General features: G+C 43.9%; 1 protein-coding gene across 1 annotated transcript in view; it reads right to left on the reverse strand.

The window, feature by feature from the left end:
• The window catches only part of LOC144380373 (uncharacterized), a 60,574-nt gene extending 43,361 nt beyond the window's left edge, over positions 1–17,213 (reverse strand). The window contains exons 1-2 of the mRNA XM_078064009.1: positions 17,114–17,213; positions 16,459–16,876 (exon numbers count right to left, since the gene is read on the reverse strand). Of these exons, the coding sequence (XP_077920135.1) occupies positions 16,459–16,876; positions 17,114–17,213 (518 nt within the window). The remainder of the gene's footprint in view (positions 1–16,458; positions 16,877–17,113) is intronic.
• Between the last annotated feature and the right edge of the window lie 5,956 nt (positions 17,214–23,169).

The raw sequence follows: 23,169 nt of genomic DNA on the forward strand, positions 1-23,169 counted from the left end.
GCTGTGGGTCTTTCCTATATGGCCTTTACGATATTGAGGTGTGTTCCATCTATCCCTACTTTATTGAGGGTTTTTATCAAGAAAAGATGCTGTATTTTGTCACATGCTTTTTCTGCATCTAATGACAGGATCATATGGTTCTTATCCTTTCTTTCATTAATGTGGTGTATCACGTTGACTGATTTGTGAATATTGAACCACCAACCCTGCAGCCCGGGAATAAATCCACCACTTGATCGTGGTGAATAATTCTTTTAATGTACTGTTGAATTCAATTTGCTACTATTTTATTGAGGATTTTTGCATCCCTGTTCATCAGGGATATTGGCCTGTAATTCTCCTTTTTAGTGGGGTCTTTGGCTTTAGAATCAAGGTAATGCTGACTTGGTAGAATGAATTTGGAAGTTTTCCTTCTATTTCTATTTTTTCGGAATAGTTTGAGAAGAATAGGTATTAACTCTTCTTTATTTTTTTAATTTAAATTCAATTAGCCAAGTTATGGTACATCATTACTTTCAGATGTAGTGTTTATATAATATATCAGTTGCGTAAAACACCCAGGGCTCATCACATCACCTGCCCTCCTTAATGCCCATCACCCAGTTTCCCCATCCTCCCCACCCACCTCCCCTCCAGCAACCCTCAGTTTGTTTCCTATAGTTAAGAGCCTCTCATGGTTTTTCTCCCTCTCTGATAACTTCCCATTCAGGTTTCCCTCCCTTCCCCAATGGTCCTCTGCGCTGTTTCTCATATTCGACATACAAGTGAAACCATATGATAAGAGTCTTTCTCTGACTGACTTATTTCGCTCAGCATAATACCCTGCAGTTCCATCCACATTGATGTAAATGGTAAGTAATCATCCTTTCAGATGGTTGAGTAATATTCCATTGTATATATATATATATATATATACCACATCTTCTTTTTTTTTTTTTTTAATTTTATTTATTTATTTGAGAGAGAGAATGAGACAGAGAGAGCATGAGAGGGGGGAGCGTCAGAGGGAGAAGCAGACTTCCTGCTGAGCAGGGAGCCCGATGTGGGACTCGATCCCGGGACTCCAGGACCATGACCTGAGCTGAAGGCAGTCGCTTAACCAACTGAGCCACCCAGGCGCCCTATACCACATCTTCTTTATCCATTCCTCTGTTGATGGACATCTCAGCTCTTTCCACAGTTTGGCTATTGTGGACTTTGCTGCTATAAACATTGGTGTGCAATTAACTCTTCTTTAAATGTCTGGTAGAATTCCCCTGGGAAGACATCTGGCCCAAGACTTCTGTTTGTTTGGAGATTTTTCATTACTGATTCAATTTTTTTTGCTGGTTCTGGGTCTGTGCAAGTTTACTATTTCTTCCTATTTCAGTTTTGGTATAATTTTCCATAATTTTATCATTTATATAACTGAATCACTCCTCGGCTTCGTCCATCCTCATTTTTATAGACTCCATGGGGGATTGCATCTCCGTTACAGCATTTTTAATTTCAGCCTGACTAGACTTTACTTCTTTTATCTCTGTAGTAAGGGAATCTCTCGTGTCTTCTTTGAGATTTTTAAGCCCAGCTAGTATCCTGATAATCGTTGTTTTCAATTCTAGTTCAGACATCTTACTTATGTCTGTATTGATTAAATCCCTGGCCATGAGTTCTACTTCCTGTTCTTTCTTTTGGGGTGAATTTCTCCGTCTCGCCATGTTGTCCAGAAAAGAAAAGAAAGAAGAAAAAAAGAAATCCCCAAAGTGAAAAAACAACACAAAAACCAAAAAAACAAAAAACAACAACAAAAAAAGAAAAAAACAACCCCCCCCCCAAAAAAAACCTAGATCCTGGGTGTGTTTTGGTCTGCTTGTTAAAAGAATCTAGATCCCAAAATAAAAGATAAAAAAAGAAAACAAGACAAAACTGAAAATAAACAAAAAATGAAATACATATGTCTAAAAATTTTAAAAATCAGTAATAGGGGCACATGAGTGGCTCAGTCAGTTAAGTGTCTGGCTGTTGGTTCGGTTCAGGTCATGATCTCAGGGTCCTGGGATTGAGTCCTGACTCAGGCTCCATGCTCAGCAGGGAGTCTGCTTGAGGATTCTCTCCCTCTTCCTCTGCCCCCCCTAAAATAAATAAAGAAATCTATAAAAAATAAAAATAAAAATAAAAAATTTTACAAAGGGTATTAAAAAAAATAATAGAAAGGAAGTATGATAGTAAGAAAGTAAAAATAAATGTGAAAAGGAAGCTAGATCCTATTTGTCCTAGAGCTGAAGCTTTGTGGCACTCTGTGATCAGTTGACTTGTGCCATCAAGTTGTTTGTGCTGGTCTTCTGGGGGAGGGGCTTGCTGTGCTGATTCTCAGGGGACTTGTTTCAGTGGAAATGCCCCTCTAGGGCACAGGGGGCCCGGACTTGGTGTGAGCAGCTCCGTTCTCCGCTAGGTGGCGCCGTTTTGTGCCCTGAAGGCTTTCAGGGCTGATGGGCGGGGTGAATATGATGGCGCCCTGCTCTCTACCCCCGAGTTGAAGGTTCCCGCTCCTCACTCTTCAGTGAGCCCTCACAGAAGAACAATCTATCACCGTGCTCGTGTCCCCGGTTTCCATCTGAACCCTGGGTTCACCCTGCCTATGTCCAAGCTTTTTTTTTTTTTTTTTTTTAATTTTTTTGTCCAAGCTTTTTTATCTCAGGCATGGGACTGAGTTTCAAAACTCCAAGTTTTGGGGACTCCCGTGGCACGGTCCCATGCTGTTTCTCCAGGGGAGGGTCTTGCTGCACTTTTGCCATTTGCTGGCCAGTCTCAGGAAAGCAGGTGCGTGACTGCCTGGCGGTTCACAGTTTATGGCAAAACAGAGCAGAAAGCTGGCACCAAGACCCAGGGCTCCCACCTGGCTTCCCTGCTCTTAGGCCTGGGAATAGTTTAGCAGGAGGCACCCCCCCGTTCTTCTTGGGACCCAAGGGTTCCTTGGACCTTGCTGTGCCCCCTGGGACTCCTCCCCACTTTGCCACCTGAGCGCCTTTAAGCCAGGCATGTCTTCTGTGGCAGCAGACTTATAAAAGCTCAGATTTTGCACCTGACGGCTTATAATAGTTTGCAGTAGCCTCTGTAAGCAGGCTCCCTCCCCACCGCCATATCCACAGCTATATCTCCCCCAATTCAACTCTCTGTACCTCCTACCTTCCAAAAGGTGGTCACTTTTCTTCTTGTAAACTTGCAGATTTGGTTCTCTCAGGCCTCTGATTCATTTCTTGGGTGTTCGGAATGATCTGATAACTATCTAGCTATGATTGAGGGATGAGACAAGCTTAGGGTTCCCCTACTCCTCCACCATCTTAACACCTCCCTCAACCAGAGTTTCTTTATGAGTGATATGACAACAGAAACACATAATCAAGCATAACCCATTTGCAAGCTATCCTTTTTTGGAATTCATTTGCACATATAAATGAGGGCACACAGTTTACAAAAATAGCTAAATGCCATATTCAGGAAGCAATTCACATTTAAACTCCTTGGTGTCTGAAGTTACTCTCTGAATTCACTCAGTTTTTTCTGATACTTGTCTCTTCCTGCCTAAATCTTTTTTAAAACAAAAACCTTTGTGACCTGCAATTAGGCATGGGTAATTCGATCCTCTAATGAGAACAGCCAATGCCTCAGTCCTCACTGGCTCAGCCAGTGGAAGACCTGTAGCCTCTGACTAGATCCACTGACCCAAGGAGTGGGGAGGTTACGAAAAAAGCACAAACCTTCCAGTGATTTTCAGCATGCAGATTGGAAAGAAACAATGTACGATTCTTTGCCTGTAGTTGTTTGGTTGCTAGCTTATAATCATGATGATTAAGGATATGAATCTTGACCTGCTGATAGACAAATCTCTTGCCCTTTCCAAAAAATTAAGAAAACAACGGTGACCAGTTAATAGAACTAAGATGAATCCTTTTTTTTTTCTCAAACGATTTCAGCATTAGTATTATTGTTAGGCAATATTTTCTTATTTTCATTTGTTTTTTTTCTACTTCTATGGATTTTTATTTGTTTGTTTTGCTGTACACTCATTACTTAATTGCAAAGCAGTTGGATATTTTCCAGTTCCTTATAAACAATTGATTTCTAGATCCTTATCATTGTGGTGAGAGAACGTACGTACACTGTGATTTCAACCATCTGAAATTAATTATGATGTGTTTTTTTTTTAAAGATTTTATTTATTAATTTGAGAGAGGGAGAGAGCATGAGCAAGGGAGGGGGCAGAGGGAGAGGGAGAAGCAGACTCCCTGATGAGCCGGGAGCCTGATGTGGGACTCGATTCCAGGACCCTGAGATCACAACCTGAGCCGAAGGCAGACGCTTAACCGACTGAGCCACCCAGGAGCCCCTAATTATGGTGTGTTTTAAAGCACAATGTTGGGTCGATATTGTTAAATGTCCCTCTGCATTTTTAAAAAACTTGGAAAATCTTTTTTTTTTTTTTTTTTTTTTTTGTGATGGGATCTAGAAACCTGTAAGGAATCTCATTCTCAGTCACATGAGACACAAGATAGATAAACTACAAAAGATAAAACCTTTCTTGAACCCAGCAGAAGAGCAATGGGGTCCTGCCGGGAGAGATTGAACTCACAGACGATTTCACCTTTTTTCTAGAGCCCCACTTGCTTAAGGGAAAGAATGGGGGACCGTCAGAATACTCAAGAGATGCCCTGAATTGTTTGGTTAAATGTAGAATAACTCTGATGAGCCATTACCTCCGGAGCACTCCACTGGATCATTAGAGTTCGGATTCAGGACGAAGGACCCCTCCCCCATCAGAATTAGTACTTGTTATTATTCTGGAATATTAGAAAAATCTTCTGAGAAGATTTTTTAAAAAGCGTATGCTGCCTTAGGAAACCGAGAAAATCTACCATGAAATCAACTGCAAGTAAATCGTTTCAGGTGGTGTCTTGAGATAACCTTATAGGTCTGAAACAAAAATTTTGGAGACCAAAGGCTCTTTTCAGACCTATGCACCTTTTCAGATTAAGAATTGTGGAGCAGTTGGGCGCCTGGGTGGCTCAGTTGGTTAAGCGACTGCCTTCGGCTCAGGTCATGATCCTGGAGTCCCTGGATCGAGTCCCGCATCGGGCTCCCTGCTCAGCAAGGAGCCTGCTTCTCCCTCTGACCCTCCCCCCTCTCATGTGCTCTCTCTCTCTCATTCTCTCTGTCTCAAATAAATAAATAAAATCTTTAAAAAAAAAAAAAAAGAATTGTGGAGCAGTTAAAACAAAATGCATTTCTCTTAATCTCTTAATTTCTATCATGCTAATTATTTCTGCTTCAAAATGCCAGTGTTTCTCTGTATCACATACACAATTTTCCTACCAGTTATTCTTGCATATTGGTCTCATAGGTATTGTACTATGTGAGAAGCCATTTTAGGAAATCTAATCTATTAGGATATCTTTCACCGTGTTTTGCATTTGTAAATTCAGGAAACAAATAGGATCCTTGGTGAAACAGTTTAAACAATGGATCATAATTGGGCCATGGGATGAAGACTTGAAGTGTAAGGGTGACTGACATGCCTGAAATCTAGGAGGGAAAGAAGAAAAATGGAGTTGGCTGTTGAAGCCCAGAAGGAGGATTGTGTACATCTGATTATTGGCTCAGTGGCTGAACGGGGACCAAAGGGTCTAAATGAGCAATTATAATCTAATTATACATTTTACTGAAAAGACAAACTAAGGGAACTGACTTTACTGTTGTAACTGACGAATTACAAGCATGAAAATGGGGGAAATGGTATTAATAGAACAAGCATACCCCAAACACCCTTTTATCAACATGTCACCTATTAGGGAATTCATCTAAGTACATGACTGAGGATGCAAACCCAGTACAGATGTAGCTAAATCAAAATGATAAAAAACAACACCTACTTCAATCTCCCTAGAAACTGAAGTTACTGTTATAACTAGTTCTTATTTCTGTGATTCTTTTCTTTTCTGGGCTATTATGCTTCGTTTTTGAAAGGTAGACTTTCATGACCTGCAGTTATGCATCATTAGAATGATGGCAGCTTCAACTGAGAGCAGCCAAGTCTCAGACTCCTCTGAGCTAATGAACAACTTGCAGCCCCTTCCCCCTAACCATTGACCTAAAGTTTGAGTAGGTGGACCCCGAGATGAGCCCATGATAGACTTCCTGGTGTTCATCCTTGGACACTGAAGAGTAAACTGGTGTGTTTCTTTGCCTGTTACGAGCTTTTTAAATTATTATCATTTGCTTGCTTGTAATTATAGTATAAAGCCATGTTTCCAAGACTAGGGTAGACATGTCTCCTGTCTTCTCCATCAAATTAAGAAAACAATGCTAATGAATTAAGAGACATAAGGTGATTTGCACCTCCCCATCTTTTTCTTCGAGCTGTCTGAAGTTGAATTTTTTTTTTTATTTTTTTACCTCAAGTACATGACCCTGAATACAAAACCCAGCACATTGACTTGGCAAGATGAAAACACAGTTAGCTAGACCTGGGCCAATAAAATGGGGTTGGTCCTGATTCTGGACCCATCATAGCCCTCCTCCTCTTTGATCATGGCCTGTCACTCCTGGATAAGAGCAGAATGAGTGTTGGGAGGGGAGGAGAAAGCTTGGAAAAGTGGCTCTTACTCTTACTCTTTCTTCTTATTATGAGGTACTTTAAAAACAAATCCGGGATCACAGGTAGGTTTTGGTCGATCCATGAGGAGGACATCAGTGGGACAAGAGAGCACTAGGCCTCATCTCCACATGGTCATCAATCCAGTCCTTGCCATGCTGTCTAGCAACCATGTGGGGGTGCTGACATGGTCAGTCTTGTCCCTCACAGCTTCTGCTATAACCCATGATTCTTCTGAACATGATAATCCTGAACCCTGTCCATAATTTAACTACCTCTGCTTCCAAGGTCTTACTATGAGAAGGGGGTCGTAGTTAGGCAGGGACCATAGGACTATGTGTGGACTTGATGCTTCACCAGGTATTTTGTCAATATACAACTGGGCATTTTTGTTTTAGGAATGAATAGTATGCATAGTTATTGCGCTCGTTAAAATAACTGGACTGGCTTAGTGAATTCTATCCCTTCTAGGAATTCAGAGTTATTTCCCATGTGGGGTCTTCCCAGAAAAGTGAATGGCCTTACCCAAGATCACATAGCAACTGGCTTATATCTGACACCAGGACCCCGATTGATCTCTTGAATCTCACTCCGGTTGCTGGCCCATCAGATGTGTTGAAAGCCTTTGAATGTTTGAGCCTATCAGAGGCTCACAGAAACCATTCTTCCCTGCATTAACCTGCTTGACAGGAAATACATAAATATAAAATGAAAAGCAACATTGATTACTTCACCTACCTCAGTCTTCATTGTGTAATTGATTCCAATCGAGATTTGTAAGCAAGTGCTTGCCTTGAACAAACTCCAAAAGGCTGGGATGGCTAATGTATGGGGCTGCTTGTGCTTCCCCCCCTCCCCTCCCTAAAGTCCTTCTGTGGCCTCAAACCTGCCCTATTTAAGACTCTCTGGATATGTACTTTTGTAGGCATGTGGAGAGGGATGGATTACAATTGAAGTGTCGGGATTTAGGGGATTCCTAAAGTGGGTGAAGGCTCTGCCTTGGATTAGAGGGATCTGTTACATGGGCCAGGTCACTCTACTAGGGGCGAGAGAGGTGGAAAAGAATTCCAGAATTTACCACTCTGGACCAGGGAACCAAAGACTTTGTTGTAATGGCATACTCAGTGTGTGGCACCCAGCAGCATCTCAAGAAATGTGTGTTGCATGACACTATGTGTCAGGTTCAGGAAGGCTGCTCAGTCCTCGACACTTCCCATTGAGAGGTTCTGTCTTACCAACCCCCCCCCCCCCACACACACACAAACTTCTTGACTCTGGGCAAGCATGTGATTGCTTTGGCTAATGAAACATGGTGGAAGTGATGCTATGTGAATTATGGATCTAATCTTTAAGAGGAAAGGTGTCTTCTGTCTTGTTTCCTGAAGGCTCTGACCTGCCATATAGGAAGTTTGCCTATCCTGCTGGAAATACAATATGGAGAAGCTCTGAGACTCTCTGGAGTGGGACAGAGATCCAGCTGAGCCATCCCTCTAACCAGCCCCTCCAAGGCAACAGGCATGGGAATGCAAGTTGTCTCAAACCTTGCAGAGTAGCTTAGACATCATCTGACTACTACTGAGTGGGCCTTGTCTGATTTACACGCTTAAGAGTCACTAACGCTTTTTATCTGGACACTATTTGGAACAGATTACTGAAAAACTCCCATTCCAAACCAATGCCGATATTTGTGAAAAATTATTATAAATATCATTTTAAATACTTGGATGAGCTGGAAAAGAGCCAGAGATTAATAGACAACTGAGACTTCTGTATCAATCCCTCATGCTTGTTAAATAAGGCCCTCAGTGAAAAACTGGCCCCACCCCACCCCCCTTTTGTTTTGACTACAAGGACTGGGAGACGACAAGGAAACTTGTATCTCTTGGCCTTGGGTCTGGCTGAGGTGTGGGAAGGCTCCTTTGAGAATCTGAAATCACAATTCTGCCCACATGTGGCTTTGGAGTTCCAACAAACACTATCAGTATGGCTCAGTGAATTCTGGCAGAATCCCAGATGTGGGCAAATGCAAGTCAAATCCTTTCTGGAGGAGCCCACACTTAACAGATGCTTTAAGAAGGTCCCCACAGATAAAGCCCTCCCTAACATGCTCATAATTCAAAAAAACTAAACATGTACACCTTCAAAGACTTCTTGCCAGGGGCAAACTATTTAAAAAGGGTTTAACATGTTTAAGTAAAGGAGAGGATATCAACAATCCTAGAGAAGAAACAACCAAATCTCACAAAGAGTCGAGTGAAATTTCTGAAAGTGAAAAACAGAACCACTGGAAGAAAAAGTTCGTGTAATTTTGAAAGAACCGATTAGACCCACCAGGATAGGGAATTAGCATATGGGAAGAGAGAGAAAAGAAATTATGGAGAATGGCTCCCAGAGAGATAAAGAGGAAGGAAAGGTAAAAGAAAGGTAAAGAGACATAAGGCATGGACCAAAAATCTAAAAAGTGCATCTCGTGGGACTCGGTGAAGGAGATACCGGGCAAATGGCAGAAGAACAATATTCAAAGAGGAAATAGCTGGTAATTTTCCAGAAGGGAGGAGAGCCATGGTTCCCTAGATTCAGGACACACACCTGGATGCGTCAAAGTAAAGCTGCAGAGCAATGAAAACATAGGTACATAAAACATGGGTACATAAAAGCAAACAGTGACTGTGTGAAACAGTTCCAATAATGGTGAAGGGTAAGGGCCACTTAGAGGGGATTCTATGGCTTAGCGCTTATGAACATTAGGAAGGCTTGACCAGGCATTTTACAAAAGAGTAAGCATACATGTATCCCCCCCCCCCAAAAAAAAAAAAATTACACAGGAAGGGCATCAGCTTATAAGTAGACTGAGAATCGCCTCCTAAAACCACGATGAGATACCATTTCCCAGCACTGGAGCCACAAGGAATAAAAAAGACTGATCACCCGAAATGTTGGTGAGGAGCTACAGCAACGGGGACATCACCTGCATCGCTAGTTGGAGTGCAAGGTGGTCTGACTCCTTTGGACAATATTGATAGGTGTGCAGGAGATAGATGCACACACTGCTGACTGTAGCACTTCACTCCTAGGCACCCAATCCAGAGACCTGAGCACAGGGAGACATGTATGAGAGTGTTCTTAGCAGCTTTGTATTTATTAACCAGAAATGCAGTAACCATCTAATGGTCATCAACAGTAAAATGGATGAGAAATATGTTCATACAATGGAATGCTATTCAGCAATGAAAATAAGTGAACCAGAGCTATCGGTATCATTATGGCTGTATCTCACACACAACAGTGAGAGAAAACAGCGTGTTACAGAAAAATACCTCCATCATGATATAATTTATACAAAGTTTGGAAACATGCAGAACAATGCTATCAGTGTATGTTGTTTAGCAATTAATACCTATGTGGTAGAAATTCACGGAAATGAGAAACATCAATTTAATAGAGGGGTTACTTCTGGGGGGGTCAGGGAGGGGTGCAGGGGAGGGGCACATGCGGGTTCAATGGTATCTGTCATATTTTATTCCTTACGCTGGGTGGTGGGTAGATGGATGTTTGGTTATCTTTTTCTTTCTATATTTTCTCTTATCCAAAATGTGTGTAGATTTTTTTCTAAATTGGAGTGATCACTGCCAACTCTGCTGTCCCTCTCTCCCCATGTCCAGTTAGTCACACTACGCTACCAGTTTCACTCCTCAAGCAGTCCCTGAATCTCTCCTCTCCACTCCGTCCCTACTGCTTCTTAGCAGGCCTTCATCGCTGTCACCTGGATTAAGGCAACGACCTCCTGCTTCCAGCCGTGGCCCCTTCAAATCTAGCTTCTATACCTACAGCCAGAGTGATCTAACGAAAACACAAACCAGACAGCCTGTCACTTCCCTGCTTAAAACCCTGCAAGGCTCCCCGCTGCCTAGAGGACAAGGTACTAGTTCCAGTTCCTTAATATGGCACACCAAGCCCTTCATGATCTGGTCCCTGCCTTTCTCCCCAATCTCATCTGCTACCACTTCCTGCCTTGCATTTGAAGTTCCAGAGATGCTGAACTCCTTGCAGTTCCCGCAAGGGTGACTAACTCCTCCCGGTTTGCTTAGGGCTTTTCTGATCTCAGCACGGACAGTCCCACGTCACGGGAGCCCCTCAGTCATAGGCAACACGGGCCTGACCTGGTATTAAACCTGAAAGTCCTGCATCCTAGGAAGCCCTTCGAAGGTACCTGGCAGGCTGGGACAGTTGGTCGCCCTAGTCCCCCAGCCTCCAAGCTGCTTCTGCAGCGGAATCAGCGCCTACTGTTTCTGCGCGTGAGACGTCTCCCTTTCCTCTTGCCTCCTCGTTCTGAAAACAGGACTCAAAACAAACAACAAACAAAATATGACGTGAAACGTGAAAAACACTACAAACCCCACATAACTTACACTTTACCTCTTCCAGAAGGAGTTTCCTGACTAGCCCCTGGACTGGGTTCGATGCCCTTCCTCTGGGCTCCCGAAATAACCTGAGCACGTCTCTGTCATAGCATTTAATATATTATAACTATCTGACCAAAGTATCTGCCTCCCCCCTCTAGACTCTAACCAGTTTATGGGCTCTCGGCTTATTCTCCTGTGATTCTCAGCACCTAGCAGTGCCTGATGTAGTAGGTACTCAGCAAATGTTTGTTGCATAAATGAATAGATGAATGCAGGCTGTGCTGTAAACCCGAACATGAGATTTCCTGACCCTTCTTGAGGATAGCATGGCTAAACTATTGTGGTTGGAGAGCTGAAAATTACTTGAAAGTGGCGAGTCCAGGTTTTCCTTTGTTTTTCCCCGATCTTAAGGGAAAAGGGGAATTTTTATCCTGTTTGCAGAGAACGACAAAAAATCGTATCCCAAGCTGAGTTGTACGGTTTAGATAGATGACCTCCCCCAGATTTGACAGTTTTATTGCACTTCTGACAGTGGATTTTCCTCCCTTCTGGGAAGTTGGAGGGGGGGGGGAGTGCATGATAACGTCCCTCACGGGTCTCTAAAACCCTATGAGGTAAGTACTGTCCAGATCCCCGATGGACAAAGAATAAACCTAGGACTAGAAAGTTGAGTCAATTGCCATGTGTCCCACAGTTCAGGAAGCAGGCGAGCCAGGATTAGACCTCTGTTCTACCTAACACCCAGCCTAGCTTCTTGCTTCTTGCTGCTTCCCTGACTGGGGTGGGGGCTGGAGGGGTCCTGTGAATGGAAGCAGGTAGTGTAGTTGGATGCTGCTGTGGCAGGCCAGTTGAGGCAGGGGGAGAGCCTGGATATCCCGGGCTCCCTCGCTGAGGCTGCCAGCATCCTAATCCCTGGGAGGCAGGGCAGGGATAGAGCTGGAAACCCTGGAGCTCAGCCAGAGAAGGGCTTTTCCCTCTGACCCGAGTGAGGCCTCTGGAAGATCTGACGGGACCAAAGACACAGCTCGTGGACCCCTGAAGCACTTACCTGTAGGAGGCCTAGCTCTACTAGATCTAGGTGAAGCCTGGCTGAGCACAGTCCCATGACCCTGAAGTGCTCAGGCCCCGGGCTGGAGGTTTAGGCCTCAGACTGTGTTTTAGCCTCAGATTACCAGCCTTCTAGCCTGCTGTGTGAGGTCGTAGCCACGGGTTCCCAGGTCAGTCTGAAGTCCGACCAGATTTGGGGTCTGCTGAATTAAATGGCCTATCCCCTCTGCTTTCCCCATCACCATCCCTGATGCCAGAGTGCAGCAGAGCTTATCTCCACACCTAATCATAGATCCCATGATCGGTATTCTATTGGAGTGAAATGCTCAGCCTTGACTCCAAGGGAATTCAAAACTTTCTGGGTTAATAAGCCTCTTCAAAGGAGGCTCATTTGACACCTGCTTATTCACCTCCTTCACTGCTAATTTTTGGGATCTTGGAGCCACTGTGGAATTCCCTGTGGTTTAGCTTGACCCATCACTCCCCCCCCCTCTTTTTTCCTGTCCAAGAGGGACCTTACCTGGGCTTGGGGACCCTCTGAATCCTCTATCTTTACTACCTATAGGCTTTTCTCAAGCAAGCCTCCCTCTACTAAGTAAAAGTAAAGGTGCAGGCACTCCTATTCTGGTCTCGACTTCTGTCCATCCTCCCATCCACCCATTCCCAGGCATTCATTGGAAACAATCTAGCACAGGAGTCAAAACTGGATTTGATTCCTGGCTAGGCCACTCGCTAGATAGGTGAGCTTGGGTAGTGGATAACCCAGCCTCTCTGGGGCTCACTCTTCTCAACAGAAGGAATTATGCCTGCCTGTCCTGTAAGGAAAATATGGGGGCAAAGGGTAAAGACTGGACCTGTGTGTATAACATACACGGAAGAGCGCCTGCCGCATAGAATCTTACAGAGCTCGATTTTAAAAAATGGTTATTATGGAGATTTGTGTGGTGCTGGATACTGGAAGGTGAGGAAGGATAAGATGTGGCCCCCTAACCTCTGTGACATTACAACTGAACAGAGAGCTAGCACAGGCATAATCCCAAATGACTACCAATAGAAAGCTGCATCTGATCAAGACCAGGATGCACACATTGTGGGGGGTTCAGCTAGTATGAAGAGAAGGAGGCAGGGAACTCACCATAGGCCTGTACCAGACACTGCACCTGGCATGCTACATCTATTCCCTCATTCAACCCTAATCATGGCCCTTCCGGAGGGGCATTATAAAGAATACACCCGTTTTGCAGTTGGAGGTACTGAGGCTCAGGGAGGGAGAAGTCACTGTAGGCTGGGATGGTCAGGTCATCTTCACAGAGGAGGTAGGATCTGAGCCAAGACTTGCAAGGTGAATGGCACTTGGATAGGGAGAGGGTGAGTGGGAGAGGGTGAGTGGGAGTGAGGAGGAACAGCTTGCCAACAAAACCCTGAGTCAGCAATGCCCAAAGCTAGCAAGGTAACAAGGCACTTTCCAATTGCTCCCTAGCAACTTCCCCTCGCAACTCAGAGCAGCATTATCTCTGCAACTTTACTAACAGAGGCTCAGGAAAGGAAAAGTCATCCTCCCTTATCTCACCATCAGCCTTAAGCAAACAGATGGGACCAAGGTAGCCAGGAGAGCAAGTCCATACAGCTGTCTGGCATCAAATCACATCCCCACCACCACCCCTCCAACTGCCTGAGGGCATGCCTCTCAGGACTGAGAATAAGTATAGCCACCATTCACTGAGCACTCTGTCTGCATTATCCCACTGAATCCTCTCAACAATCTTGTAGACCCTATTGTCCAGAGGAGGAAACTGAGGTTCAAAGAGGTCAAGTCACTTACCCAAGACACCACAGCTAGTAAGAGGCACAGCTGGGGTTTGAACCCAGGTCTAATCTGACTCCGAAACCTGTGCCCTTAATCACTCTTGCTGTAGAGCCTAGTCCCACTAGTTCCCAGCAGTTGTAGGATCCAAACAGCTGCGCTGACCATGTTGTGTCTCCTTTCCCTGTCAGTGCAGCCTCGTAACACACTACTTTTCCCCAGAAAACAAAGGCACCAGAACTTTGAAGAGAACAAATTATGGAAAAGGTGATGCACTCTCATCTTCCTACTAACCTTTGTGCTCTGCAAATCCCTAAGCCCCAAGAGATGTCCTTCTTCTGTCTCCAGACCTTTTCCCTAGAAGGGGGTCCTCGTGTCCTGATTTTGCCTGCTGTCCCAGCACAATTATGTAGAGCGCCCCTTTTAGTCTCAAAACCATCTGCATTAATTGGACATGAAATTATATGGTCACCCTACCTCACACATCAGGTCCTTTGGCAACCCTGACACATGTGCTGGACAATGATCTGCTGGGTGAGGGTGGGGTCCGACCTGGGAGGAGTAGCCAGCCTCTCTTTGAGGAGGAAATAAGGAATAAACAAACAAAGAATGTGACTTTCACAGGATTCCGAGTACAATCCAGCTTCTTGGGGCTGGAGGGTCAAGGAACAGAGGTAGGGGAATGCCTGGAATGCAGAACTTGCCCTAGTTGGGGGCAGGAAGGGTTGAGCACAGCTGGCTCTCTCAAGCACAGCTGTGCCTCACATATGAGGAGCATGGAGAGTTGGACACCCAGACATAAACAGGTGAAGGAAAGACTAAGGGGTCAAGCCCACTCCACTAGCCCCCGGTTTGCCTTCTATCACAGTCCACGGTCTTGCGGCAGAGGGAGCCCGAATAAGCCTTGGGTCCGGGCTGCTTCTGGGAAATTGAAGCCCCCAGGACACAGTAAGACTTTGGGGACAGTTGAGAAAAGCAAGTGGCCAAGGGTGCAGAAGTCATGAGAAATCCGAGCTCTATAGTCTGTTGCTGACTACACACAGGAATAGTCACAGGAAAGGACCCAGATAATGTCGAGAAAAGGCCATCCAGGAGGAAGGGATTTACTTCCGAGAATGCTAGCAGGATTTACTGTTGGAAAATCTATAATATGATTTATGGGAATAAGCCAAAAGGTATTAAAAAATGTTAATCTCGATAGGTGGTGAAACAGCACGTGTGAATGTTTTAGATCCATTACGTTACCTAAAACACTTAGAAAACCAAAGATGTTATTGTGAACACGTAGACCTCAAGCGAAAGCCCAATATCATGTTTGCTGATGACATGCTACTGTCGTTCCTGTTTGAGTCAGGAAGGTGACAAGAAAGTTTCTGTCAACATTATGATTTGAAAGTCCCTCACCCCCCCCCCTTTTTGTTGGGTGTACCTGTGAGATTTAATTCAACAGAAGTCTCCAGATAAACTAAGATTACTAATTCCCTCCATTTTGCATTAGTCCAAGGAGCCAAAGTCAACTGAAGATTCTATAAAGTACATTTAAGTTAGCAATATGATTTGGAAGTTTTGATGGATATTAGGCATTGAATTGTTTTTGAAAGTTGACCACCGAAAAGAGGCTATTTTCAGTTGACCTGATTGCACCAGAATGAGTAAATCTCCAGAACCATTTCTGGTCTCAGGACAACTTTACACGTCTCAAAATTAATAGGAAGCCAAAGAACTTTTGTGCCAGTTGTACCTGACAGTGTTTACTTTAACAAAACATTAGAATAGAAATTTTAGTCAATTTATTTTAAAATAATTTTTAAAAACCCATGACATCATGCTGATATAAATTACAAATGCATGTGAAAAATATGTTTCCTAAAAAAGTAGAGAGGAGATTGACATCGTTTCAGATATCTGAAAATCTCCTTAATATCTAGCCTAAAGAACTCAGATGTATTTTTACATCTACTTCTGCATTTTATCTGTTGCCATATCAGACATCATGAACTTCTCGAAAATTCCACCATGCACTAGTGAGAGAATGAAAGCGAAAGGGTAAATACCATTATGCAAATATCCCCATAAGGCTGACTTGGAGAAATAATTAACAGAAATGACCATTTAGGAAAGCCATGAAAATCAATACAGTTAAGGAAAATTCTGATTTTCCTTGGAACAAATTGCACTACAGACATATATTAAAGTGGAGCTGTGATGTTTCATAATGTTTCGTTCATGGTACAAGTGAGATAAAAATCGGCAGAATGGCACAGGTCCAATAACTGACAGAAATGGCACTCTACGCAAGCAAATGACTGCAACGTGGTTAAAGTAAATTGATGATTTTGCTCGGAACAAATTGCACTAAAGACATACAGTAAAGTGGGGTTGATAGTTTGGTAACGTTTCATAAACCCTAAAAGTGTTATAAGAACGGGCAGAATGGCACAGGTCCAAACGCTAGAGTAGGTGGGTCTCTGGAGAGTTACAGGTCTTTTTGGGCCAAGTGAGGTGGCTCTGAAAAGAGCCTTTGGTTTGCGAGGTGGTCAGGCGGTCCGGAGGCAGCCCATTGGCGGAGGGTGTACCTGATGACGGCCTTGCTGGTCTCGGACACGGCGAACTTGCCAATCTCCCCGGGCAGCAGCAGGCGCACGGCTGTCTGGATCTCCCTGGAGGTGATGGTGGAGCGCTTGGTGGAGCGGGCCAGGCGAGAGGCCTCGTCGGCGATGCGCTCGAAGATGTCCTTGACGAACGAATCCATGAGGCTCACGGTCTTCTGCGAGAGGCTCAGGCCCTCGTGAACCTGCTTCAGAACCCTGGGGAAGTAGGTGGCGAAACTGTACCGGGGTGGGGAGGGCGGTGTTGGTGAGAGGGTGGTGGTGGCGGCGGTGGCGGCGGTGGCGGCAGCGGCGGCAGCGGCGGCAGCATTGGCGCGTTGGCTGCTTCTGCTTCGGGCTCTTCGGGTCGGCTGCCGTGGGATCCTCCGTCTGTGCCCAGGCTTTCCTAAGGAGAGGTCTCACAGCCAGGCTCAGCCACGTGGGGCTCGCCTTCCCGACAGCTCGAAAGGAAGGACAATGGCGGCGGCCGAGGGGCACTGGCCCATTTACAGTCGCTGCATTTCCTGACGTCACGGGCAATCTCCATATCTGAATGGACAAAGTGCAATGCAGGGAAGCACGTCACTACGTCAGGCCATGTCACATGTGCATGTGATTGCATACCCTTCTGCATCCCATCAACCAATCACAGTGGGATTCTGGCATCTTCTAAACTTCGTGTTGCCTCTATCAGAAACACGCCACATAGAGTTATAGGTCATCTGGACCACAAACTGATTCATGCCTGCCATATGGAACAACAAGTTCTACCTCTTTTTAGAGTGGCTTAACATTAATTGAGGCTCTAACAATATTCCTACAGATTAAGTCCTCCTAAACAAGGACATAATCCAAAAGCATGCCCCTGTCAGTAGTATCAATAACCCAAACTGTATCTAGTAAAGGCTTATTATCAGATATAAACTATTAAAATATGTTTAACATATATAAATAAGCGATAAGATACATAAAACATGAGGAAGAAATATCTAATTACCTACAAAAGCAAAGTATTTTTAAGAAACAATTATGTTCTAGAACAGAACATCATAACCACTGGAATAAAAGATTGAAGAAATTCTAGACAGCATATAGGATACAGCTGGATAGAGAATTGGTGAATTAGAACAGGTGGAAGGAACTGTGCAGAACACCTTATAGAGAGACAAAGAGAAAGAAAAGTTTAAAGAGAGCCCAAGAGACTTAAGAAATGGACTAAGAAGTTATAAAGTACATGTCCTAGGCATCCCGCAAGCAATACACTGGGTGAATTTTGGAAAAGGTCATACAGATAAAGGTCATCCATCACATTGGCTGATTTATGCCTACACCATTTACACTTTCAGATGTCACCCAAAGCAACCAAATTGTAATTATTTCAGTTTTAGCTCCTAGAGAGAGTGTGAGTCCCATAACTAAAGTTCTCACTGCCATCAGAATGACTCTGTCATGGCCCACTGCTGGGCCATTTTCTTTCCTCCCAGAATCTACCGTTTTCTCTGAGCCACCGTGGTTTGAGCAGGAACTCTCTGACATGGTCAGCAAGTGCTCTTGGAAATCATGTGACATAACTGACCAACCATTGCCTCCAGTTCTGATAAAAACATGAATCAGAAAACAAGACAGCAATGTCCACAATAGCCAAACTGTGGAAAGAACTGAGATGTCCATCAACAGATGAATGGATAAAGAAGATGTGGTATATACATATATACACATACACACACATACAATGGAATATTACTCAGCCATCAGAAAGGATGACTACTTACCATTTACATCGATGTGGATGGAACTGGAGGGTATTATGCTGAGTGAAATAAGGTAATAAGAGGAAATAAGTTAATCAGAGAATGATAATTATCATATGGTTTCATTCGTATGTGGAATATGAAAGACAGCACAGAGGACCATTGGGGAAGGGCGGGAAAACTGAATGGGAAGTCATCAGAGAGGGTAAAAAACCATGAGAGACTGTTAACTATAGGAAACAAACTGAGGGTTGCTGGAGGGGAGGTGGATGGGGGATTGGGGTAATTGGGTGATGGGCATTAAGGAGGGCACATGATGTGATGGGTCCTGGGTGTTATACGCCACTGATAAATAATTGAACACTACATCTGAAACTTATGATGTACTGTAAGGTGGCTAATTCAATTTTAATTTAAAAAAGCATCCCCCTCAAAAAAGAAAACAAGAGAATGGTCAAACCATTTCCTTCAAAGGCAGAATTCAAATACAAAAAGGAATCCTTATAAAATCATTAAAAATACTTACACATTTGCCTAAATTTAAAATTGTTTTCTTTTCTTAAATTAGCTTCAGAGGTAGAATTCAGTGATTCATCAGTTGCGTATCACATCAAGTGTTCTGATGATGCTAAATAAAATTTGTGATCTGTCTCTCTGGGGGCGGGGGGGCGGGTTCCTGTCCCTCTTCTGATAGGTTAAAGAAGAGTTTTTTTGATTTTTATAGATGATCCAGATTTGTCTCTTTGGCTGGCTGAATACGTCATCCTTCATGGGGGAATTGCAAATTCTTTAAATAGCACAAATGCCATTCTTAAACAGTTGACCTAATACTGGTTGGTAAAAGTAATTCTAATCGAGTTCTAAGAACTGAAATCAGAGTATCTTCTTCCATCAGACAGGTAGGAAACTAGAAAAAAATAAATAAAACATACAATAAAATTAAGCAACATTGAAATCATCTTGAGTAAAAGGAGGGTGAATGAGGTCCCCTTAGTTCTCTGATGGGACACCAAATAATCAGTATGATGGAAGAGGTACTGCATGGGCCCATGTACAGCTCAGGTATCTCATCTCATGTAGGTTGAATTCTGTCCCACCAAAGTCATAGGATGCAGTCCTAACCCCAGTACCTCAGGTGGGAGCATAATTGGAGACAGTGTCATTAGCAAGGCAATCAAGTTAGAATACACTCTTTAGCGTGGGCCTTAACCTAAAACAACATTTCCTTGGAGGAAACGTGGACACAGACATGTATATGGAGAAGAAAATGGGACAAGACAATGGGAGGAGTCAGCCATCTGAGAGCCTAGGAGAGAGGCCAAGGAAAGAACCTTCCCTCACACAACTCAGAAGGAAGCAACCTGGCCCACAACTCTTGCTTTGGACTTCTAGCCTCCAGAACTGTGAGATCACATGTTTCTGGTCTTCTTAAGCTCCCCAGTCTGTGGTACTTTAAAATGATAGCCCTAGCACACTAGATTTTGTTTCCAGAAGCGGGGTGATGATGTAACAAACAATAAATTGGGAGCGGCTTTGAAATTAGGCGATGGCTTAAGGTGGTAGAGTTTCAAGGTGCACGATAGCACAAGCCAAGATTGCCTTAGAGGACAGTTGGGTGAAATAGGGGCATTAATTGTATCTCAGGTGAAGGCTCATACAGAAAAGAGGAGAGCTGTAGGGAAAGACTCTATCAGCTTACAGAATGCATATATCATCATGAAAAATATGTTGCTAGGAATGTGAGTGTCAAGGGTGAGATAGCAGATGGAAATTGGGAGCATGTTATTGGAAACTTGAGAAATGGCCATCCTTGTTATCCAAGTGGCAGACCATTTGGCTGAATTGTGTTCTAGTGTTTCGTGGAGAGTAGAACTTTTACCTGATAAACTAGGACAGTAAGCTGAGGAGATTTCAAAGCACAGGGTTGAAGAAGCAGCCCAGGTTCTCCCTACGGCTATAATAAATGCCAGTGGAGATGAGTTGAAGAAGGTACCATGAAACAAAAAGAAATGATCACATAATACTTTGCAACCTTCTCAGCCTATCCAGGTAGCCTGCTTTAGGAAAAGGGCCAAGGGTGTGCCTGGGGGAAAACCATTAGTTGGGAGCTTAGGCATGTGAGACGTGGGTCCAATCGACCATCTCAGCAGAAGCCAGGGATAGAGATATGGTTATCCAAGAAAGATGTGTGGAGGACCCTCCTGTGTGATGGCTTGAAATCTCTGAAGCTCAGGGAAAGCCAACAAGCGTTTCATTTTGTGAATTTAATGCCAGGAGAAACAAGGCCAGCTTGGATTGAAGGGGAAACAGATGGGGCAAAATGAAGGAAGACTGTTGCACTGCTGGGATTCGGCAGGCGAGAGAAGGGCCCACAGCTATATCTCCCTGGGAACATGTGCTATTCTTCACGAAAAGGGGCAAAGGACCCCACTGAAGGTTCAGAGGTTGGCGGGGCTGCCACTGCCACTGCAGACCCAGAGGCGCAATGCCAGGGTCTGTAGAGCCATCTCCTCCTTGATTCCTGAGACCGAGGCCGCCTCCTGGGTTCCAAAGGTTAGGAACACCTATGGTGTTCAGAAGAAGGTACTACAGCATCCCGGGACAGGTGGGAGGTCATGGCAGAGAATGTGGGGCTGTCACCCTTGTGGGCTCAGAGGTCAGAGCCTAGAACCACAGAGGATTGTTCGGAATCCTTAAAATCTATTATAATGGCTCTGGACCAATGAGCCCTTGTTTCCTTCCGATTTCTTGATTTTGGAATAGTGACGTCTATCCTGGGCCTGTTCAGTCATCGTACACTGGAAGCAGATAACTTCTGGTCTTTTGTCACACATTCTCAGTTGGAAAGGAAATTTGCCTCAGCATTAATCCTGGCTGGAAGTGCACCCTTATCTATGTACAGGATATTTAGGTGAGATTTCACCTTAGCATTGATGCTGGACTGGGTGAAGCCTTTCGGTGATATTTGCACAGCATGAATGTAGTGTGTGTAGAGAACATGAATTTTGGGGGTCCAGAGGCTGACTATCATGGGTTGAATTTTGTGCTTCTAAAATATAGATGCTGTAATCCTGACCCCCAGTCCTTCAGAATGTGAGATCTCTTGGTGATAGGGAATTTACCGACGTATTCATGTTCAAGTGAAATCATTAGGGTAGGCCTCATCCGATATTACTGGTGTCCTTATGAAAAGGGAACAATTGGAGTCGTAGACACTGACAGAGAAAAGACCATGTGAGCACATATTGTGAGGACATGGCTATTTTAAGCCAAAGAGAATGGCCTGTAAAACATGCTTGCCTCATAGCGCCGAGACTCACCCAACCATCTGACCCATGATTTTGGACTTCTAGCATCCAGGAGTGTGAGGCCGTAAATGATACGTTATTTGAGTTGGCCAGTCCCTGCTATTCGGTTTAGCAGCCTTAGGAAACTAACATAACATCGCTAGAAACTAATATAATATCCTTAAATTTCCATGATTTAAAACCTATAACTGATCAAAGAACAGATAGCAGGGAAAGAATCACAGATGCTTAAGGAATCTATAACAAAGGAGGCAGGAATCTACAATGGGGAAAAGACAGTCTTTTCAGTAAGTGATATTGGGAAAACGGGACAGCTACAGGCAAAAGAATGAAACTGGACCACTTTCTTATACCATGCACAGAAATAAACTCAAAATTAATTAAAGAGCTAAGTGTGAGACTTTAAACCATAAAACTCCTAAAAGAAAACATAAGCAGTAATCTCTTGGACATCGGCCTTAGCAACATATTTATGGATAGGTCTCCTCGGGCAGGGAAAACAGAAGCAAAAATAAAAAGCTTTTGCACCGCAAAGGAAACCATTAACACAACAAAAAGTCAAACTAGTGAATGGGAGAGGTTATTTGCAAATGACATATTCGGTAAGTGGTTAATATCCAAAATATATAAAGAACTCAAACAACTGAAAAGGAAAAACACAATCTGATTAAAGAATGGACAGAGGACCTAAGTAGACATTTTTCCAAAGAACACATATACATGACCAACAGACCCATGAAAAGATGCTCAACATCATTACTCATCAGAGAAATGCAAATCAAAACCTCAATGCGGGGGCGCCTGGGTGGCTCAGTTGGTTAAGCGACTGCCTTCGGCTCAGGTCATGATCCTGGAGTCCCGGGATCGAGTCCCGCATCGGGCTCCCTGCTCTGCGGGGAGTCTGCTCCTCCCTCTGACCCTCCCCACTCTCATGTGCTCTCTCTCTCTCATTCTCTCTCTCTCAAATAAATAAATAAAAAATCTTTAAAAAAAAAAAAAAAAAACCTCAATGCGATATCACCTCACACCAATCAGAAGGGCTAGTATCAAAAAGTCCAGAAAATACAAGTGTTGATGAGGATATAATGAAAAGGGAGCCCTCATGCACTGTTGGCAGGAATAAAACATGGCACAACCACTGTGGAAAACAGTATGGAGGTTCCTCAAAAAATTAAGAAGTAGAACTATCATATGATCCAGTAATTTCACTACTGGATATTTACCCAAAGAAACCCAAAACACTAATTTGAAAAGATGTATGCAACCTTATGTTTATTGCAGTATTGTTTACAATTGCCAAACTGTGGAAGCAGCCCAACTGTCCATCAATAGATGAATGGATAAAGAAGATGTGATATAGGGGCACCTGGATGGTGCAGTCGGTTAAGTATCCAACTCTTGGTTTCGGTACAAGTTGTGATCTCAGTGTCGTAGGATGGAGCCCCATGTGGGGCTCTGTGCTCAGCGCAGAGTCTGCTTAGGATTCTCTCTCCCTCTCCCTCTGACCCCTCCCCACATGCTCGTGCTCACTCGTGTCTCGTGTGTGTGTGTCTCTCTCCCTCAAATAAGTAAATCTTTAAAAAAAAGAAGATGTGAGATACAGATATAGATAATGGAATATTATTCAGCCATAAAAAAGA

Source organism: Halichoerus grypus, chromosome X, assembly GCF_964656455.1.
Source record: "Halichoerus grypus chromosome X, mHalGry1.hap1.1, whole genome shotgun sequence".
Classification (NCBI taxonomy): Eukaryota; Metazoa; Chordata; class Mammalia; order Carnivora; family Phocidae; genus Halichoerus; species Halichoerus grypus.